We start from the raw sequence: 22,396 nt of genomic DNA, 5'->3' as shown, positions 1-22,396 counted from the left end.
TTTTGTTCCTCCTGTTCCTCATTGTCTCTGGTCTAACCATAACTGGTCCCCTAGTATTGGTTTCCTGAATCTGGTGCTCCTAGTTCTAGTTCTTCCTGAACATGGCCCTCCTGTCCCAGTTTCTGGCCCTTCCTTGTATTGACCCTTCCTGGCCTCCTGATCCAGTAGGTCTCCTGGGTCCCACTCCACCTGATCTTGTTGTCCTGGTTCTCCCAGGTGTGGCACTTCGAGTCCCCCTGGTTTGAGTCATCATGATCCAATCCTCCCTAGTCCCTGTCCCCTGGTCCACTGGTCCTGGTTCTCCTTATTAGGTCCTCTTGGGCTGAGCCTTGTTATTTTGGTCCTTGTTTGGTCCCATTGGTCCTTGTGGCTCTGGTTGTCTTGATTTCCCTAATCCTTGCCTTCCTGGTCCTCCTACCCCAGGTCTTGGAACTCCTGCTCCACTTGATACTTTGGGTTATGGTGCTCTAGGTTAAATACCTCGTGACCATATCTAGTAGCCTTGTTCCTGCTTATCCTTATCCTTCTAACCCACCTAATCCTCTTCTATCTAGTCTTTAGTTCTTAGTTCTTATGGTCCAAGACCAACGGATCTGATCTGCCTTGGTCTCCTATCTTATTCAATTAGTCCTGGTCCTCCTTCTTCAAACCATCCTGTTCCTAGCCACCCAGAGTGGTCATTCCCACTGCTCTCATACTAATCTCCCTTGTCCTGGTCCTCCTTTCCCTTATCATCCTGGTCTTCCTTGCAATGATACATTTTCTGGTCTTTAGCGATCAAGTGCCGAAGCATTAGGCTGCAGTATTCCTTCTACAAAAACTATTGAATAAGACACTTCCTTTACTTCCTGAGTCATTCCTTCTCCACTGTTGGGAGTTTGTGTGGTGTCCCTTTTATAATACTGTAACTCCATTTTTCTTGAAGCTATCTCCTAAGAACTTCAAAGACTCTAAGAACAAGCAATCATACTGGTTTGTAGCCTTAGTCACTTTCCTCGTCCCTCTCTCCTTATACCATTCCTTTGGCATATATACTTTCCCAGCCACAATGTTTATAATCCTTTGTACTTTTGGTTTAATTGTTGTTTGATGCTTGAAATGATTTGTAGGTATGTCATTATTATGTATGTGTGAAAACAAAAGGAATATTAGAAAAAACGCATTCTGCGCATTCTGTAGTGCTTTTGTTGTTGCAGCGTGTTCTCTTGTACAAGCCCCAGAATGCAAAGTAGTGTTGGTTAAGAAAAAGTCAGACCAAGCCAGTGATGGTGCACATGGGAAGAAGGAAATCAGCAGGAGGGAAATATTGAAAATGTCATCCGAGAAAAAGTATGCCAGCATGTGTAAAGGAATCACCGTACAGGTTACATCACTAAAAGTATGTATGATAGAAAGGATTAAGGGTGTCAAAGAAGAGTAGTGACAAACACCACTTCATTACCTTTATATCTTAAGTGAAAATAATCTAGAGGCTTGCTAAAAATGTATTGCTGAAAGATTACAAAACAAGTATTTTAGTTTTTAGGTGCAGTAATTTTCATACCTGTGCACAAGAGACATACTATTCCATCAGTTTACAAAGGTGATATGCTGATCATTTTCTGTTTGCATTACTTTACAAAGCTAACCCTTTCATTTTCCTCAATTACTTTTCAGTACCAGAAAGTGATCAGTTTATTTTCCTGAAAGTGTCTGCTGGGCTTTCCATAGCCGCTGGAAGTATTATCTTTCTGGTGGTTTTAATCTTCTGCTGCAAGGTTTGGTAAGTGCACTCATTTTAAGTATTTATAATAGGGATTGAGGTAGGAAGTCTGTGTGTTCCTGTGATATCATCAAGAAGTCTATCCACACATCATGTGTTTCCTTTAACAGGTTCCGTGTAGTATGTAGCACACTTCTCGGGCAAAGTTTATCTTCAAGAAGTTTATATCCATCTTTGAGGTGCGATGAGGTTTATTATTCAAATGCAACAGAGATTTTAAAAGTACTTCTTGTCCCAACACGTTTCATTCCTGAAATATTATTGATATGGAACTTTTTTTAAAACACCTGCTCACAAAAAGCACTTTCATACCATCACCTCTATATTCCAATCTGACTCCATTAAACTCAGCTGAATAGGCTTTCTGTATACAGTATTTTTCACAGTTGAATAACATTGCTCACGGGGACGCATGGCAGGGTACTGTTCCCAACTACACTGGAGTTCTAGGCCGCAAAACGATCAGCAGTGACAATTTTGTACTGTGAACAAGTTTATACACATTGGTATGAAAGGGCTCATCAAGAGCGGCTGCCTTGAAGAGGTTCTGCCATGTCCTTTAGGATAGTCCTGTCATGTGTACACCATTTTACATACAAAAGTGACCTTTTACCTAGTAGCTTGCTCCTGTCTCTTTAATACCAGACTCTCGGTACCCTATCATAATTCCTGTACCTGACGCACATAAACATGTCCTGAGGCACGGTATAAGTATTCTGTATAAGGGTCACCACTTTTTTCATCATTGGCCAATAGCCAGCTGTGCATGATCGCACTTGTTTGGAAACACATTCATGATTGTTTGGTTGTTTTAAAAAACATATTGATTCTAGAAAAAGCCGTGGAGTGACCACTCTTCCTTATAAAAGACCCTTATTCCTCCCTCCAGAGGAGAATTTCTTCCAAGCTGACACAGGGTCCTGCATGCTGTATCTTCAACATGCAGTGGTCTGACATCCCTGGGGGGGGTGTCATCTTCGAAGAAGAGATGGGGTCTTTCATTCTAAACCATCAAGGTGAGGGGGCTGGTTCTTCCCAGGGGGATTCTTGGCTATATACGCGCATACATACATATACGCATATACATGCTACACATGGAGGCGCATTAAAGCCGTTGTGGGCTCCCACAGCGCGGGAAGCCCAGGAAGTTTGTCGCCAACGCCGTGAGGAGAACGGCCAGCATAACCAGGAGGGTCTGTGAGTCCCAGCAGCCTGTGGGGCAGAGACGCCTCTTCCCGCGCCCAGAGCCGCATTAAAGCCATTGTGGGCTCCTGCTGCTTTGCCCAGGCCAAGTGCGGGCCCGTCAAAGCCTGCTCTCTTAGTCCTGTTTATTGACTCAAACTTCAAATGCCCATTTTTTCCTGGAACTGTTTTATGTGACCCATTGGGAATCTGGGGGATTCCACCAAGCAGCACGTAAGACTTTTAACATCTGCATTATTGGACCATGGCTAAGGTAAGGTGGGTGGATGAGATGGAGAGTACACCAAGGTCTATGCAGAATTCAACCCTTGACAGTTTTTTAACGCGAGCTGCAAAGGTCATAGATAAAGAAATACTTGTAGTTCAACGCCGTCTATCAATAGAGGGCGTTTCTGATATATGTTTGAATCAGGATGTAACAACTGATGGGCAAAAAATGGCCACTGTACCAGGGAGCCTTATTTTAGAACAATTGACAAATGACCCATCAGCCCTGATCTGCCCTCCCTTCGATCCCAAGCAGTTACAGTACCCTGTCCCCCAGCTAAAAGAAAGAGGAAGCTTAAACATTGAGATCCTGAATCTATAGTAAATACTAGATCAAAGAGAAAACAGAGACAGGCCCCCACTGGGGATAGTAACAGGCCTATTGCTGTATCACCTGCTGAAATGAGCCCCTCTTCCATTATTCCGTCCCCTATAATTTTATCCCCACAAGACATCAAGCTTCTAATGGATGGTTTCGATGAAATAATGCAAAACAGACTACAACCCATTTTGAAGAGGCTTGATAATCTAGAAAATAATGTGGAAGGTGTAAAAAAGACACATGGTTTATTAATGTCTGGGTGTGTAATCCAACAGGGAGATGATAAAGGGGGTGAAGCCAGCGGGAAAGTTAGTAATAAGGCTGAAAGGCACCACGGTAACTTAGTGCAACCTCTAGTGAAGGCTAGTGAACAAACGAGTGACCAGGCCAAACTAGTAGATAATAGCAGGGATAATACCAGGCATCGTAAACATTATGGAAACACAGATCCTACTAGTACTAGTTTGACACAGTATAGGAAAAACTTGGTTCCACCAACGCAGACAAATATACAATTGAATGATGCTCCTTTATGTGAAGGAAGCTACAATGATGTAACTCTTCCTCTTCCCCCAGACTGCTGCCCTTACGTGGTGATCTTAACTAATGTACCATCACTTAGAGGAGAGAAAAAGGAATCCTTTATTCAATTAAAGAATAAGGCTTGTCACTGGCTTACGCAGAATACAGACTTTTCTAGTTCCAGCTTCCATGATATTCTGTATACCCGCAGAGTGTACTGGGTTGGACCTCTACGGAAGACAGCAAAGGGAGACTGTGTAGTGATTAATTACAGATCACCAGACCTTGCAAGGCAATTACTCAATAGCTGGAAGGAACAACCTGGACCAGAATCAGAATATAAAATTTAATTAATGCCCCTTGACCATTTTTGCCCTTTATCACCACCTGGATCCGGAGCTGCCGGCGGCGGCGGCATTATTGAACGCTGCGAAAGCATTCGATTCGGTGGAATGGACGTACATGTTTGAGGTACTGCGTGGGATGGGTTTTCTGGAGAGGTTCGTGAGATGTATCGAAATTCTGTATAAGGATCCGTCTGCTAGGATTAGATTAAATGGACAGACATCTGACCCCATAAATATAGGAACAGGGACAAGACAGGGCTGCCCGTTATCACCGAAATTGTTTACACTGATTTTGGAGCCTGTCGAATTCGCCAACACCATTCGGAAGCAGACCTACAGATGGGTCTACGACCTCTCAACATCTCCCTATACGCTGACGACATGGTGCTATTCATTCGTCATCCAAACACCCACCTCAATGACCTTATCAAAGAGTATGTCCGTTTCGAACAATATGCAGGTTTACGTATAAACTGGGACAAATTAGTGTTAATTCCCTTAACGCCGGCCACGACTCAGCCTACACTGAATTATCCCCTAAAGTGGCAAACTGATCCAGTCAAATATCTCGGCATGTGGATACATAGGGACCCAGATTTAGTCATAAGGGAGAACTACGGTAGGGCGCTGATGAAACTTGACGAACAGATAACCAGGTGGATACAGCTATCCCTATCGTTAGCAGACAGGATTGCTCTGCAAAAAATGATAATTCTACCCAAATTTTTATATTTATTTACCAACATTCCTATTTGGTTGACGCAGGCGTTTTTCTCCAAACTGAGATCTGCATTGCAAAGACTCACATGGGCGGGCAAGTAAGCTAGAGTAGGGTGGGGAATATTAACGAAACCATATCATCAGGGCGGGTTCGGAGCACCGGCCATGCAACCTTATTTCTATTGCGCAGGCGCAACACGCAAACTATTGGACAAAATACCACGCGTACATCCCACATATAGCGGTGGAGACGGACAGTGTACACCCGACACTCACCCCACATCCTACACACATACAGACACGTTCCAGCCGGTGCGCTGTACCTCGAGGGCGTGGCATACACTAGTGAGCAGGGCAGATAAACTACCTATTTATGCCCCAACACTTCCCATCGCTAACCACCCGAAGCTGTCGGTGATGCAGGAAACGAAAATGACACAGCTACTGTCCGACATGAAGATCTTCGCCATGAAGGATGTTTTCCCGCATGGCAGAGTTATACAACGCGGTGATCCATCATTGAGCATACATAATACACCAATGAAGATGCTCGCCCTTCTGCACTTGCAGATGGCGATCAGGGATATGTATACAACCTACCCGAAGGAACCACCAACACTACTCGCACTACAAGCTATGCTGAAAGCACCAACACGCCAGAAATTAATTACCTGTTTATACACTGCATCACAATCAGAGCAAAAAGAGCTTAGTAATACATCACTTATCAGGTGGGAAACACTGCTAGGAGAAGCCATTGAGGTACAAGACTGGGAATATAGCTGCACACAATTAAGGTTATTGACATCAAATTGTAATTTGCGTATCATACACTTTAAATTTCTGCATCAATTTTATTACTCCCCAACGCAATTACATAGATAAGGTCTCAGAACACATGACAAATGTCAAAGATGCGACGCTCTGCACGCAGATTTCCTACACCTAGCGTGGGTATGCCCTCAGATACACAAATACTGGCAAGATATAACGGATGCAATAACGAGAATGCTGGCTGAACTAGTGCCGAGCACTCCTCTGGTGTGCTTGCTGGGGATATATAAATTGAAGCCCGTGAAGAAGCGTAAATTCCAAGCGATATCCCTGCTGCTGGCAATTAGATGGGGCAGCAAGAGCCCCCCTAGGTTCAAGGATTAGCTGGTAGACATGTCAAATTGTAGGGAAACTATGGAGGTCTATGCGGAAGAACTATCACAAGCATCACGGCCCAGGGATTTCTGGGAACCGCTAAGGCAATATCTCCAGCAAATGCAGAGTGATGAGTAAGATAGGTCCGGAGATCTGAACAATAACTATAAGAGATAGGCGGAGATGTTTGGTTATATTGTATAGGGGGAGTATGAACATGTGACTGTTATCTACATGCACAACACCGGGGTGAATAATGGCATGTAATTGTTATACTGTATGGAAGGCCTCCCTGTACAGCAGAGAATGTCAATGTACTGGTGAATGATCTAATGTACCTGCAGATAACTGTCTGTTGAAGCTTGTACATATGTATATCTAATTTCTGTACAACACAAAATGAATGATTGCAATGTAGGGGCGGATCACTTGTCGGACCAGACAAAATAAACAAATTTTAAAAAAAAGAATTAATGCCACTTGGCCTCTTCTATAGGCATTTTAAGCAGACCAGGTCAAATCCCCAACAAATTGTCCACCCATCTCACAGCCCAGTAAAAAGGCAAGTCCACTTTCCCCTGGTAATCAGTAATAGATTTGAAGCACTTACTGACTTCGATAGCCTTGACTGACTAAATCGAGGGAGAGGGTCTTCGGTAGATAGGGTTGCTATAACCACCCATGCTGAGGGAAACACATTTTTTAATAACATGGTGGGTGAGGAGTTAGTTATTATCCCTATCATAGGCCAAAACACCCCTGAAATATCTCAGACACCAACAGACGTTAACTCTACACCGAGCCAATGGCAATGCAGGAGTGAGTGTAATAATCATGCACTACAGATCATATCATGGAATATTGCCGGTTTTAAATCCAAATTAAGTGATCCGGAATGGGGTAGGATGTTTGATAGTCACCACATATGCCTTCTCCAGGAAACCTGGGCGACTGAGCGGTACACAGGGTGGGGTTCTCCACTTTTAGTACTGATGCCAGATCATCAAAGGTGGGACGTCCTGCGGGAGGGTTGATAATCTGAGTCAGGACAACGCTGAACTGTAGAATAAAGCATCTGAGGGTAGACTCTCAGGAGATTCTTGGTATTGATTTATAATGGGCAAAAAGGAGTGTCCAATTTAGATTGATTAATGTCTACAATAGGTTCAGTAGCCAACATAAGCCTTCGGAAACAATAACGTTAGTTGACTATTTAGAGAAATGTAGTGGAGGCCCTCCCCTCATTCTTGCAAGTGATTTTAATACAATCTATGAGCCGGTGAAGTATACCCAAGAGCTAGTTCAGGAAGAAGAGCAAGCTAGGGATGTTAAAAAACTACTTAATCCACCCATTAAAAGACTCACTAAAGTGGGCCAGCAGGTACTGTGCCTTACTTTGGCACATGGGGCGCGTGCCTGTAATGGGCGTACACCGGCTGATGAGGCAGCGGAATTTACTTTTAAAAGGGGTTGTACAAAAAGTAGGATAGACTACATGATGGTAGACCTTGACATGTGGTCTCATGTCAAGGATATGACTGTTTTAATCTGTTATGATAGTGACCATAATGCCCTTTGCATGGAGCTATCTGGCATTCCTATCTTTGAGAGTCAAACCTCTAACAATATGGTACCCATTGTTACAACAAACAATAATAGATGTATCAAATGGCCCAGTATGATAGCTGATGGGCAATTAATCCCAAAAATGTATGAAGAAGACTCTTGAGGTAGTTAGCGACTTAGACCACAATGAGGGGGATCGTATCTTAACTAGTTACCAGAAACTGTCCAATAGCATTAAGCAATATTTTAGCAAATCTATAAGCTTTAACACTCTTAAACGAAGCGATGCCCCATGGTACAATGAGGATTGTAGATTAGCAAAGGCTAACTTACCAGAAACAGTAAAAGCAAGGAGTTCAAGAGGCCATCATGAATAGTAGAAAGTTGCACAAGAGGGCACAGGCTGGAGCGAAAAAGACCTGGGAGGCCAATAACTGGCGTACATTGGTTGAGGCCTCCAAACAGAAAGATAGTCAAACGTTCTAGCATTTACTTGCTAAAGGTTCAGTAAGGCAGGTCAGTGAAGATGATTTTTATAGTCAACCACAGGTTTGGGAAGAGTATTTTAGAAAACTTTATACTAGGGAGCCACCCCCCGCTTTAGAAGAAGAAACTGTGGCAGCCGTAGGGGAAGTCAGCCTGGTGCCAATAAAGGGAGTTACTGAAGGGTTTTCCCTAAAATAAATCATAGCAGCAATTAACCTACTGCAGGCAGGAAAAGCTCCCGGCTTAGACAGTCTCCCAGGAGACTTGTACAAAGCCAAGCCAAATATTTGGGGCCCTTTGTTTCAAAAGGTTTTTAACACCATCCAGCGAGGGGGGGATATTCCCCCGACATGGAAAGGAGCAGAAATAATACAAATCTTTAAAAAAGGAGAGAAAGGAGACCCCTGAAATTATAGACCGATAAGTCTTCTAGATGACTCCCAGAAACTCTTTTGTAAAGTTATGGTGCTCCGTATCCAAAAGTGGATGGAAGAGAATAACATCGTCTCCCACCTGCAGGCTGGTTTTAGGTCATCCACAAGCACAATTTCCAAAGGGGTACGTCAGGGTTGCGTGCTTGCCCCAACTCTATTCACCCAGTACATCAATGGGTTGATTCAAGAGCTATATGATTGCGGAGGAGATCCTCCTTGATTAGAGCCAGTCCCTTACTCTCCTTGTTGTTTGCAGACGACACACTCCTTATCTCTAAGACTCCGAAGGATATTCAGAACACCTTAAATAAGTTTGCAGAAGCCTGCAAAGACCGGGGCCTCTAATTTAATTGCTCAAAAACTAAATATATGGTCTTTAACCCCTACAAACATTCAAAGGGGAAGCTGATATTGGGCACCCAACAATTAGAACAGGTTAAGGTCTTTGATTACCTGGGAGTCAGAATTAGTGACAACTTAGCATGGACTCCCCAAATTCAAAAGAGTGAGTCATCACTCCAACTAGTAGACTGCGCAATAGCTCGGAGGCTAAGATGTTCAACCTACCGCCCAATTTCTCCTGTACTGGAGATACATAGGGCCAAAGTATTAGGTGTAGCTTTGTATGGCGCCGAATTATAGGGTTTGAAGAACACTAAAAAGTTAGAGATAGCGGAAATTAAATTCCTTAAGGCAATACTTAATGTCCCAATTAATACCCCAATTTTACCACTACGCCTTGAGTTAGGAGTTAAATCTATCTCACACTTTGCTGTCCTTAGAGTACTGATGTTTTGGGTCAGAATTTGGGCTAACAATATAGAGATCCACGTAAAAGAGGCGGTGGTGGAATTATTAACCCTACAATAACAGAAAGGTGAATTATTGCAATGGTTCAAGAGGGTTAGAGAATGGCTGTATCGCCTGGGTCTGGATATGATGTGGGAGGCCCCTGGTTCTATCACAAAAGGAATGGCCCCCTTAAATACTGGGATTTTATCAATTCCTCTAGCAATAAAACCGTAGCACGTGGCACTTTAACTTTGCAATTTTTAAGTGTTAAGAGCTGTTTTAACTTTGACGTGTTCATGGATGAAATTGAACCACCACAGGCACGAGCACTTTATATTCAGTTCAGGTTTGGGACCCTACCGCTAAAAGTTTGGAAAAACAATGGGCCAATGTTACAATCACTCCTATGTGCCCAATATGTCAGACTGCACAAGAGACAATTGAGCACTTCTTTTTTCTGTGTCCTGCGTACAGTAACATAAGGAAAACATGGATTATCACAGCATGCCGATTGTTTTCCTTTTCACGTCCATCGGAAGCATTACGTATATTTCGATCGGACACAACACAATGGCTTTTATTTATTTTTAAAACTTCTAGAGCGCACAGCTACCCGCAGTGGGTTTCCCGGCGCTTAGGGACAGACTGGAGAAGAAGAGAAATGTCAAGCTGATTTTACTGGGCTACAAATTACTGCTGGAAGAGCCACGTTTTAAGTCCCTTGCAGAAACGAAAAAGATTGGTTTCTGTCTTTAGGGTCACAGGAAGAGCGTTCCAAAATCTAGGACCTAAATAGGCAAAGGAGCGCCCCCCCCATCTTTACTAGCTTAAATCTGGGAACAGAAAAATCACCATGTACTGATGATCTTAGAGTTCGACTGGGTTTATAGGCCTGAATAAGGCCCTGGAGGTATTTTGGGGCTGAGCCGTGTTTGATTCTAAAAATGTGACCCAGGGCTTTAAATTTAATTTTGTTTGAACTTTTAAGCCAATGAAGGTCACGAAGTGCTGTGGAAGCAGAAGTTCTCCTAGGAACGTTGCAGAGCAGACGGGCAGCAGCGTTCTGCACAACCTGAAGTTTTTTTATAGTTGTTAAGTCGGCTCCAAGGTATAGGACGTTGCCATAGTCCAGGCGGGAAACAACCAACGCCTGGACTACCGTTCTTTGTGTGGGGAGGGGCAACATCCACAAAATCTTCTGAAGCCATCTCAAGGTGGCAAAACAGATAGAGGCCACCTTTACAACCTGCTGTCTCATTGTAAGTTTCTCATCAATGATAAACCCGAGATTGCGAACTGCAGTTACAGGTTGCGGGGTTGGTCCCATATCATTTGGCCAATGGTGGGGGCCCCAGAGATCCTTGTTCTTACCTAGTATCACTACCTCGGTTTTGTCACCGTTGAGCTTCAAAAAATTACTCTTCATCCATTTAGAGACACGGATCAGACCTTCTTTCAGAGCAGAGGTGTTGTTACACTCTTTGTTAGAGAGAGAAAAAATGATCTGGGAGTCGTCGGCGTAGGAATACAGTGTGAGACCAGCTTCCTCCACAATAGTAGCTAGGGGTCTTACATAAATGTTGAATAACTGTTGAATAACTGTTGACCCAGTTCCTGAGGCGGAAAGCCGGGAGCTGGAGGTACGAGTGTTGAGAAATACTTGATTGTTTTTAATACAAAAGCTTACTTTTACAATTGTGTGGTGTCACTTAAACGTGCTGCTTTTAAACTGCACCAACGCCAGGACTTGATGGAAATTAGCGCACAGCTGTTCTAAACGCTGTTGACGCTCCTCATCAGCCCCAGCGGCCGCCATCAGACGAGGCGTGCACGCTGACCACGCCCACTTAGGCCACGCCCCCTCGATCGCACTATATAAACGCTGAGCTCCAGCGCACCGGCAGACTGTTGACCCAGCTCCTGAGGCGGAAAGCCGGGAGCTGGAGGTACGAGTGTTGAGAAATACTTGATTGTTTTTAATACAAAAGCTTACTTTTACAATTGTGTGGTGTCACTTAAACGTGCTGCTTTTAAACTGCACCAACGCCAGGACTTGATGGAAATTAGCGCACAGCTGCTCTAAACGCTGTTGACGCTCCTCATCAGCCCCAGCGGCCGCCATCAGACGAGGCGTGCACGCTGACCACGCCCACTTAGGCCACGCCCCCTCGATCGCACTATATAAACGCTGAGCTCCAGCGCACCGGCAGACTGTTGACCCAGCTCCTGAGGCGGAAAGCCGGGAGCTGGAGGTACGAGTGTTGAGAAATACTTGATTGTTTTTAATACAAAAGCTTACTTTTACAATTGTGTGGTGTCACTTAAACATGCTGCTTTTAAACTGCACCAACGCCAGGACTTGATGGAAATTAGCGCACAGCTGCTCTAAACGCTGTTGACGCTCCTCATCAGCCCCAGCGGCCGCCATCAGACGAGGCGTGCATGCTGACCACGCCCACTTAGGCCACGCCCCCTCGATCGCACTATATAAACGCTGAGCTCCAGCGCACCGGCAGACTGTTGACCCAGTTCCTGAGGCGGAAAGCCGGGAGCTGGAGGTACGAGTGTTGAGAAATACTTGATTGTTTTTAATACAAAAGCTTACTTTTACAATTGTGTGGTGTCACTTAAACGTGCTGCTTTTAAACTGCACCAACGCCAGGACTTGATGGAAATTAGCGCACAGCTGCTCTAAACGCTGCTGACGCTCCTCATCAGCCCCAGCGGCCGCCATCAGACGAGGCGTGCACGCTGACCACGCCCACTTAGGCCACACCCCCCCTCTGGTCAAATATGTGCATCCACAGGAAGCGCAGCGGACGAGCGCAGCGGGAGCGCCGTTTGCGCGCCGAAGGCGCGCCTAAGGCAAGCCCGTCTGCGCCCGTCCGCGACCAGCCGGGACCCGGGGCCATGACCCCTGGCTCCTGCCTTATCCAGAGCAGAACCTACAGCTCGACGACCTTACATAGCATAGGCAGGACTATTACTCCCCAGTGCCCTCATACCTTCAGACCCACAGAGCTACCTGCCCGATGTTCAGGGTGCAAACACTCTTTCTGCGAAACCCCCTTGACCGCGGCTCTAACGTACCATATGTACGCGCTCAACTGCCGCTCCCTACCTAAACACAGCACACAGATCTCCATGCTGTTGGAGGAGGAAAGAGCGGACGCGGTATTCCTAACAGAAACGTGGCTCACTGCCCACTCCGAGCCAGACGTGGTAAAAGCCTTACCCGTAGGATATTATATCCTCAGAGTGGATAGACCGCTAGGGAGAGGCGGAGGTCTGGCGATCATCTTAAAAGACCAGTACCGATGCCGTTTTACAGCAGGAACCATCCCTGAGTGCGAGAGTGCAGAATTCTGTATAGAGTTTCATGCCAACAGCACTTTTTCTGGCACCCTAATCTATCGCCCCCCCGAGCCTGCAAAAAAGTTTCACAGGTCTCTTCCAGAAATTACAACGCAAAGAATCCTTTCCTCTGCCAATCACACAATCCTGGGTGATTTCAACCTTCACTTTAACTCCCCCTCAGACCACATTGCTCACGAACTACAAGAGGACCTGGAAGCTCTCCAACTGCTCCAACTGGTTGCTGCCCCGACCCATGATAAAGGCAATTTACTCGACCCCATATTCAGTAACTGTCTGAATCTAACTGTGGATCCACCCATCCCCCTCCCATGGTCAGACCATTTCTTAATTCCTTTCTCCTGGGTAAAACACAAGACCCCCCAGCTACCTCCCCAAACCACCACCAGGAGGAACTGGTCAAAACTCCCACTAGAGCTCTGGATGAACAACCTAGACTCCACGCGCCCGCTACCCTGTCCAGACCCCAACGTGGCAAACACCCACTATGAGAGCTGGATCACTCATTCGCTAGACGCGATCCTTCCGCATCGTAAGTCCTTCGCGAAGAGATCACAGAAATCCGCTCCCTGGTTTTCCGACTCTCTAAGACAATTAAAACGCATTTGCAGACAACGAGAGAGAGCTTGGCGCCTAGACTTCCTCCCAGATAAGAAGATTGCCTACAAAGAGGCGATCAGATCCTACAAAGAAGCAATCAGGTCAGCCCAGGCAACCCATTACTCCGAGAAAATATTAGAAGCAAAATCCAAGCCAAAAGAAATCTTTCAAATTATAAAACAGTGCTCCAATGTCAATACGGCCCCTCCACCCATTAAAACCCAGGACCAATGCAACGAGCTCGCGGACTTCTTCTACGAAAAGGTTCAAAAAATTTACTCTACATTCCCTATCGCAGCCACATCCCTGGACTCGAGCATCTCACCTCCCCCTAGACCGCCCCCTCACCCAGACCAGCCCTCCCTTGAGTACTTCCATCCTCTGGATCTGGACACCTTAAGCAAGGTGGCCCAACAAGTCAAGTCGGGTTCCCCTTGTGATCCTGCTCCCCCAGAGATCCTTATGCGAGCCAGCAAAACCATCCTGCCCGCAATTCTAGACCTCCTCAACACCTCCATATCTGCTTGTTCAGTCCCCATGGCTTGGAAACAGGCCATGGTGCGGGCACTGCTAAAAAAACCCAGCCTAGACCCAGACGACCACGCCAGTTATCGCCCCATTTCACTTCTCCCTTGGGTTAGCAAGGTGTTAGAGAAACACATAAACGCGCAGCTGGTCCAGTTCCTGGAGGACCACTCTCTACTACATACTTCCCAGACAGGCTTCAGACCAAAGCATGGTACTGAAACCGCCTTATTGGCAGTCACCGAAGAAACCAGAAGGATACTAGACCAGGGAGGATCAGTGGCAGTGATCCTCCTTGACCTAAGTGCCGCCTTCGATACGGTCAGCCATACCACCTTGCTAGACCGTCTCTATAACATCGGGGTCTCAGGTGACGCCTTAAGGTGGTTCGAGTCCTTTCTGTCTGGGAGGTCGTTTCAGATCTTCGATGGAAAGACAGTATCCTCCAGGAAACCCTTGAGCTGCGGAGTGCCACAGGGCTCTTCCGTGAGCCCTGTGTTGTTCAACGTCTACATGAGGCCGCTGGCGGGTGTTGTCGAACCGTATGACATTAAAATCGTGTCATATGCCGACGACACCCAGCTTGTGGTCTCGCTGGCAACGGAGAACAATACTCACTCCGCAGCAGACCTGTTAAACTGCCTAGTGGACGTGAAGGGATGGATGACCAACTCCTCCCTTAAGCTGAATGGTGTAAAGACGGAGCTCATGCTCCTGGGACCAACCTCTCCTGTGTCTTTCACCTCCCTATGGCCCAGTGCCCTGGGTCCCCCGCCCACTCACAAAGAAAGTGTTAAAAGCCTGGGAGTATGGCTAGATAACAAACTTTCCTTCTCCACCCAGGCCAAGAAGCTGTCCGCCACCTGCTTTGGCCTACTCAGAATTCTGAGGAAGGTGCTCCCGTTACTTCCCCTAGAGGCCAAAAAGGTGGCAGTCCAAGGTCTGATTCAATCTCGCCTGGACTCAAATAACGCTTTATACTTGGGGGCCCCGGAGATGACCCTCAGGAAATTGCAAATTGTTCAGAACTGTGCAGCACGCACTTTGCTGAAAATTCCACGGACCCAGTCGGCCAGACCTGCTCTGAAGAGCCTCCACTGGCTGCCAGTGAAGCAGAGAGTGTCCTTTAAGGTGCTATGCTTGGCACATCGCACCTTTTGGAAGACGGAACCTGCCATAAACACTGGCTTGGTTACCCCCTACCATCCTAAAAGGAACCTCCGGTCTTCGGAGGCGTTCCTGGCCGTTGTACCTAGGGTGAAGCGAGCTAGGTCTGGAGGCAGGCTGTTTTCTTTGAACACCGCTAGGCTATGGAATGCTCTTCCCATCACACTCCGCTCCAACCCTGACCTTCTTGCATTCCGGAAAAACCTAAAGACACTGTTGTTTGTTCAATCCTATGTACCTTAAGCTCCCTCAGTCACTTTCCCTCTATCCAGCGCTTGGACGCCTGCGGGCAGCAACCGCGCTCAATAAATACTGTTACAATTACAATTACAATTACAATTACAATAAGGGGCTGAGTATCGACCCCTGAGGAACACCATACGCCGAGGGATAAATTGTAGAAGAAGCAGAAGAAGAAAACACCTGAAAAGTGCGATCTTTTAGAAAAGAGGCTATCCAGGCTAGAGCCGCACCCTCTACTCCCAGGGACCAGAGAGTCGCGAGAAGGATGGAATGAGACACAGTGTCGAACGCCGCACTAAGATCGAGAAGGATCAAGGCTAATGTTTCACCGCGATCGACACTGTGACACAGACTCTCGGTGACTCCTAGGAGGGTGGTTTCAGTTGAGTGATGCGCTCTAAAGCCTGATTGGGACGGATGTAAAAAGCACGAGCTCTCCACAAAATGTGCCAATTGTGTATTTATATGCCTTTCCAAGATCTTTGATAGAATGGGGAGCAGTGAAATTGGTCTGAAGTTAGACAAGTTGGTGATATCCGCTCCAGCCTTTTTTAATAGGGGAATTATCATTGCATGCTTCCACTCCTGTGGAACATATGACTCAAGTAATGAAGAGTTAAGAAGTTGCATTAGCACTGGACGTGGGCTAAGTTCAAGTAGTTTTAAGATCTTAGCGGGTACCGGATCCTGTGGGGAGCCAGATTTGATGCTCTTTAGGCAGTGGGAAAAAAAAGCATCATCAAAAGGTACCCAGTTTGCAAGTTTCGCCCTTGAGAGGAGTGAAATATCTGGAGTAGGAATAGGGTCGGGCAGAGGCGTATCATTAGATGTAGAAATACTTAATGAGTCATAGATGCGCTCTACTTTAGATATGAAAAAATTCGCGACAGAATTGCATTGAGCCTCTTCCAGTACGGGAGGGGCTGGTACCGTATCTGCTCCAGTTAATTTCTTCACAACCGAAAAAAGAGTACGAGGACAGTTTTGGGCATTGGTTACTGTGTTCGAAACATTGGCAGCTCTGGCCATTTTACAATGATGATGGTAGTCCCTAAGGGCTTCCTTGTAGGCTATTTTACGGGAGGCAGAGTAAGAGCGTCTCCATTTTCTCTCAGAGATCTTACAGCTAGTTTTCATGCGTTTTAGATCTTCAGAAAACCAAGGCGCAGGAGGTCGATGAGATGAGGAGTTTTTTAGTGTTAAGGGAAGAAGTTCATCGATGGCAGAGTTCAGCCATTTGAATACTTCAGAGTTTAACACAGATGTGGATGTGTTGGTATTAGGAGGAGTATTCGATAAACGTGTGTTAAGATCGATAATATTAAGTTTGTGCCAACGACGTATAAATACATCCTTACTGCTGCTTTTTTTATTTTGATTTCCTGTCTGAGATAAGGCAAGGTGAACAGCATAATGGTCCGACCATTCCAAAGGACGGGCAGGAAGAGAACATTCAAAAGGAAGATTAGAAATAACAGGGCCAGCAAATGTCCAGCAGAATGTGTAGACCCAGAATTGCAAAATAAGATATTTAAGGCTTCCAATTCAGATAAAAACAGTCTGCTGACATTACATTGACCATCTTCCAAATGGAGGTTCAGGTCGCCAAGAATAGAGAAGTTGGCCGCTTTCAGAGAAAGAGGGGCAATAACGTCTGAAAAGGAAGCTATCCAGGTGGTAGCGTTACTGGGGGGACGATAAATCAGGAGGCCAGACAAAGTAAACTGGGGACTAGTAGCGAGCTTAGATAGTCCGGCTTCGCATCCAAGCATTGGGAAGGCATCGAGAGTGCATGTATAGTTTGATTTAAAAATATTCGCAATGCCACCTCCTTTACCAGTGTCTCTATCTATTTTAACCAGTTTATAACCGTCGGGAATCGCCATGGCAATGTCAGGCCCCGAGCAAGCCTGAAGCCAAGTTTCTGTAAGGAACATGGCGTCAGGATTTTCATCTACTATAAAGTCGTAGATGTCGGTCTTATGTTTTGGAAGTGATCTACAGTTCACACTCCAAAACTGCAGTTTTGTGGGGGAGGAGGGAGTTTTAGCAGCCCTCGTTCTACCCCTCGGTTTACCCCGTTTATGTAACGCATTCAGTTGATTACACCTTGACATTTTACCCATGATAAAGCCACAGTGGGTGCATTTAAAATTATGTACTGGCAATACACACGTAGTGCACTGTGCGGGGGGTGGTAATTAAGCTGTTTTAGCTCCTTACTAGTATAGATGTAACTATCGCCACGATGGACAGGAACTGCAGAAGGCGGAACCAGGTCCTGTGTCCCTGGGCCCGTCCTGGCGTGGACGGGCGTAGACGGGCCTGACTCTGGCGCGACTCCGGTGCGAGTCGGGCGTGCTCGCTGTGCGCGTTCGCTGCGCGAAGACATGGACATCCCCTTTTATGCTCAACTAGAGCGCTGTCAATCCCACCCACACCCAAGATGGCTGCCGCTATTCAGTGCCCGGGACCGGCTCCACAGCGTCAATGCTCGGCTGGGAGTGGCCCAGGGCAGCGGGAAAGAGGGGGAGCGAAGTGGGTGGTTAGAGCCCACCAAAACAGGCTGGATTACTTAAAGTTGCCACAGAAAGAGAAAAACGCCGATATTGCAGTAAGTTCAATTTTAAAATCAAGTAAAATCAGCAACAATGCAACTGACACAACTTTCCGGCTTCCGCCTCAGGAGGTGCTCATGCAATCACACAGTCAAGCGCTGGGCGAACCGGGACCCCTTTTATGCACAACTAGAGCGCTGTCAATCCCACCCACACCCAAGATGGCCGCCGCTATTCAGTGCCCGGGACCGGCTCCACAGCGTCAATGCTCGGCTGGGAGTGGCCCAGGGCAGCGGGAAAGAGGGGGAGCGAAGTGGGTGATTAGAGCCCACCAAAACAGGCTGGATTACTTAAAGTTGCCACAGAAAGGGAAAAACGTCGATATTGCAGTAAGTTCAATTTTAAAATCAAGTAAAATCAGCAACAATGCAACTGACACAACCTCCCGGCTTCCGCCTCAGGAGGTGCTCATGCAATCACACAGTAAATACTAAAAAATAAATTTTTAATAACTTTTAACTAGCTTTAGGCAGGGTTTTAAAACCAAAATCTGACAAAATGCTCTACTTATTTACTATGGGACAATGTGTATTTGTATTTTGTTTTTAATGTTTTTTTATGATCATGCTATTGGTCGATTAATAAACTACTGCTACAACCACACATACTGGTCTAGACTAGCTACATACATACATTTTAATATATTTGTTGACAATGACATTTTCAGATGATGAGAGCATATAGGGTTTGGTTATTTCTTTTATTAAGTTTAAGGTTTCAGGAGGCCTCATCCACACATCCGCCAGCAACCTCCTTTTATTCTCCTTGCGCCCACCTCGTGCTCCCGCCTCAGCCCCCACCGCATTTTGATCAAGCACAAGATGAGAGCGAGGATACAACACATTTCTAATTCTAATGTTAGCAGGCGTGGCCGGCACAGGAAGCAGCGGTGGGGCGGGATCGGATGGGACCTGGGGCGGAGTGGACAGATGATGTGATAGGGAACTAAAGTAATAAAATAAATAAAACAACTAACCTTCCGCTCGCCACATCGTCGACTCAGCGATGCGGCGAGCACAAGGTAAGGGTATTTTGGATTTTCCAAATTTTACTTATCCCATTACGTCGTCTGTCCACTCCTCCCTACCGTACACAGAGGTGAAAAGAGTGCAACCACCAGTAGTATGAGCAGGAGACTAACCATATTGTACACTAGCGTACACTCCATCAAAGGGGTTAGTTCTTAAGGGGAGTATTGAAAGGGGTTGATGATTGTGCAATTCACATTCTTTCTCTGTTTCTATTGTGCCTGTGTGTCATGAACCATCACCTATTGTTGCTTGAAGAAAGCCTGAACAGATTCATTTGTAGCATGTGATCTTGCGGACATCATACTCCCCACCCCAATAGAGTAACCGGAGCGAATATGATGGTTTCTGCCTTGGCAGCTGGCATGTCCCAAGGGTGGGGAGGCGGATGAGACATAAAAAAACAAGCATCGGCATAGCCAATAGGTCTTGCCTTTGGGACCTTATAAGTGTTTAACCATGCAACAGTTAATGTTGGTGCACCAAGGATATTGTGTTGCATAACTTAATACTTATAAGGCCCCAAAAGCGAGACCTATTGGCTATGCCAATGCTTGTTTAAAAATGCTATTTTTCAGTCATTATATCGGGATTCAATTCAGGGAAGAAGACTTGGCAATTATCACCAAGCACCACCTTTTTTTCAGTATTGCTCCTTGCTGCATCCTTTCTCTCCATTCTTCAGATTTCAATGCCACCATTACAGTATTCCCTAATTATTTATTTCTCTTTCCTTTCATGTGCTCCTTGATGAAAATCCCTAGCTGTTATGCAACAATCGCTGTTTGATTTGATTCACCAGAACCTTTCCCATATCATATTTTAGCAGTTTTGACGAGATTTTTGACCCAGCACTCTTGAGCTGGACACATCTCAAGCTGTCTAGCAGTTCAACCCTGGAATCGATGTACACCCTTGCAAACCTTTTAAATGTTCTCATTTCGTTCAGAAGTTCCAATAGTCCCAAATACTGGTATTCCACAATTTGTATTTGAACATTGTTTAGAATCAGCAGCTCTTGCTTCTCCCCTACTACCCACTGCCTTCACAGTTACTTTAATGTTAACAATTTTTAGCTTGAGGTTTGCATGTAGCAGTGAGGCTAGCTGCTAAAGTAGAACTCAGAAATTCCAATGCCTGTCGGTCAAGTCAGGTAGTCTCTCCAGCAGTGAAGAGCCAAAAATGGGAAAAGCAGCCATCCACATACAGTTGTGCTATGCTGTAGGTGAGGGCTTCTCATCTAGGGCCTGCAGCCAGGATAAAGTTCATGGATCACATTATGATAGTATTGATTCACATGGCCCTTTATGGTGAAGGGACAGGAAGTGTAAATCAGATGTTCACTGCTTTTCTTGGGTGCTTCTGCTGTCTTATTGCTCCACTTCAAGCACTTGTGCTAGAGAGATAAATCCTTCTCAGATGTTGTCCTGATTCTCATTACTATTTGAGCCTTATTCTTCCTATGCCACAAATCCTACCACCAGCTGATTGTTGTACCTTATTGATGTCGAGTGGAACTGAATTTTGTGGACATATTTTGCTCTGGCCATCACTGCTCACCTCTACCCCAATCACAAATTACTTTTATGGATAGGTCGCTATATTTCCTTTATTTGTTGTGCACATGTTTTGAACTAGGGACCTACGAGTTAACACAGTGGCAAGTTAGCAAAATACATGCATTTTAGGTTTAAATCTTTTTATTGAAAATACATGCAATTTAAGGGACTACTTGAACTGCATAAAACTTAAGAGGCAAAATTCAGCCAAGGGAAGAGAGTTCCAACGATGTCTATCTAAGACAAGCATTGGCATAGCCAATAGATCTCGCTTTTGAGACCTTCTAAGTATTTAGTTATGCAGCACAATATCCTTGGTGCAACCACATCAACTGTTGCGTGGCTAAACACTTATAAGTTCCCAAAGGCGAGACCTATTGGCTATGCCAATGGTTGTGTGTGTGGTTGTGTGTGTGGTTGTGTGTGGTTGTGTGTGTGTGGTTGTGTGAGTGTGTGTGTGTGTGGTTGTGTGTGTGGTTGTGTGTGTAGTTGTGTGTGTGTGGTTGTGTGTGTGGTTGTGTGTGGTTGTGTGTGTGGGTGTGGTTGTGGGTGCGGTTGCAGGTACGGTTGTGGGTGTGTGTGTATGTGTGGTTGGGTGTGGTTGTGTGTGTGGTTGTGTGTGTGTGGTTGTGGTTTGTGTGGTTATGTGTGTGTGTGTGGTTGTGTGTGTGGTTGTGTGTGTGTGGTTGTGTGTGTGTGTGGTTGTGTGTGTGTGTGGTTGTGTGGTTGGTTGTGTGTGTGTAGTTGGGTGTGTGTGGTTGTGTGTGTGGTTGTGTGTGTGGTTGTGTGTGTGTGTGGTTGTGTGTGGTTGAGTTTGTGTGGTTGTGTGTGTGTGTGTGTGTGTGGTTGTGTGTGTGTGTGGTTGTGTGTGTGGTTGTATGTGTGGTTGTGTGTGTGGTTGTGTGTAGTTGTGTGTGTGGTTGTGTGTGTGGTTGTGGTTGTGTGTGGTTGTGTGTGGTTGTGTGTGTGTGGTTGTGTGTGTGGTTGTGTGTAGTTGTGTGTGGTTGTGTGTGTGGTTGTGTGTGGTTATGTGTGTGTGGTTGTGTGTGTGTGGTTGTGTATGTGTGTGGTTATGTGTGTGGTTGTGTGTGTGGTTGCGTGTGGTTGTGTGTGCTCGTGTGTGGGTGGTTGTGTGTGTGTGGTTGTGTATGTGGTGGTGGTTGTGTGTGTGTGTGTGTGGTTGTGTGTGTGGTTTTATGTGTGGTTGTGGTTGTGTGTGTGGTTGTGTGTGTGGTTGTGGTTGTGTGTGTGGCTGTGTGTGTGTGGTTGTAGCTGTGGTTGTGTGTGTTGTGTATGTGGTTGTGTGTGGTTGGTTGTGTGTGTTGTGTGTGTGGTTGTAGAAGTGGTTGTGTGTATATGGTTTGGTGTGGTTGTGTGTGTGGTTGTGGGTGTGGTTGTGTGTGTGTGGTTGTGTGTGGTTGTGTGTGTGTGTGTGGTTGTGGGTGTGGTTGTGGGTGCGGGTGTGGTTGCGTGTGTGTGTGGATGTGTGGTTGGATGTGGTTGTGTGTGGTTGTGTGTGTGGTTGTGTGTGTGGTTGTGGTTGTGTGTGTGTGGCTGTGTGTGTGTGGTTGTGTGTGTGTGGTTGTGTGTGTGTGGTTGTGTGTGTGGTTGTGTGTGTGGTTGTGTGTGTGGGTGTGGTTGTGGGTGTGGGTACGGTTGTGGGTGTGGGTACGGTTGTGGGGTGGTTGTGGGTGTGTGTGTGGATGTGTGG

The 22,396-nt window shown here is 45.9% G+C and overlaps 1 protein-coding gene across 2 annotated transcripts in view; it reads left to right on the top strand.

Annotated features, from left to right (window-relative positions):
• The window catches only part of LOC146809301 (HLA class I histocompatibility antigen, B alpha chain-like), a 362,969-nt gene that overhangs the window by 315,657 nt on the left and 24,916 nt on the right, over positions 1-22,396 (top strand). For both annotated transcript variants that reach the window (XM_085616112.1, XM_085616113.1), the window contains exon 6: positions 1,657-1,762. In XM_085616112.1, coding sequence (XP_085472238.1) covers positions 1,657-1,762 — 106 coding nt within the window. The remainder of the gene's footprint in view (positions 1-1,656; positions 1,763-22,396) is intronic.

The sequence above is a fragment of the Triturus cristatus genome, chromosome 7 (genome assembly GCF_964204655.1).
Source record: "Triturus cristatus chromosome 7, aTriCri1.1, whole genome shotgun sequence".
NCBI lineage: Eukaryota > Metazoa > Chordata > Amphibia > Caudata > Salamandridae > Triturus > Triturus cristatus.
The sequence above is the reverse complement of the archived record's forward strand: the minus strand, read 5'-3'. Positions and strand labels throughout refer to the sequence as shown.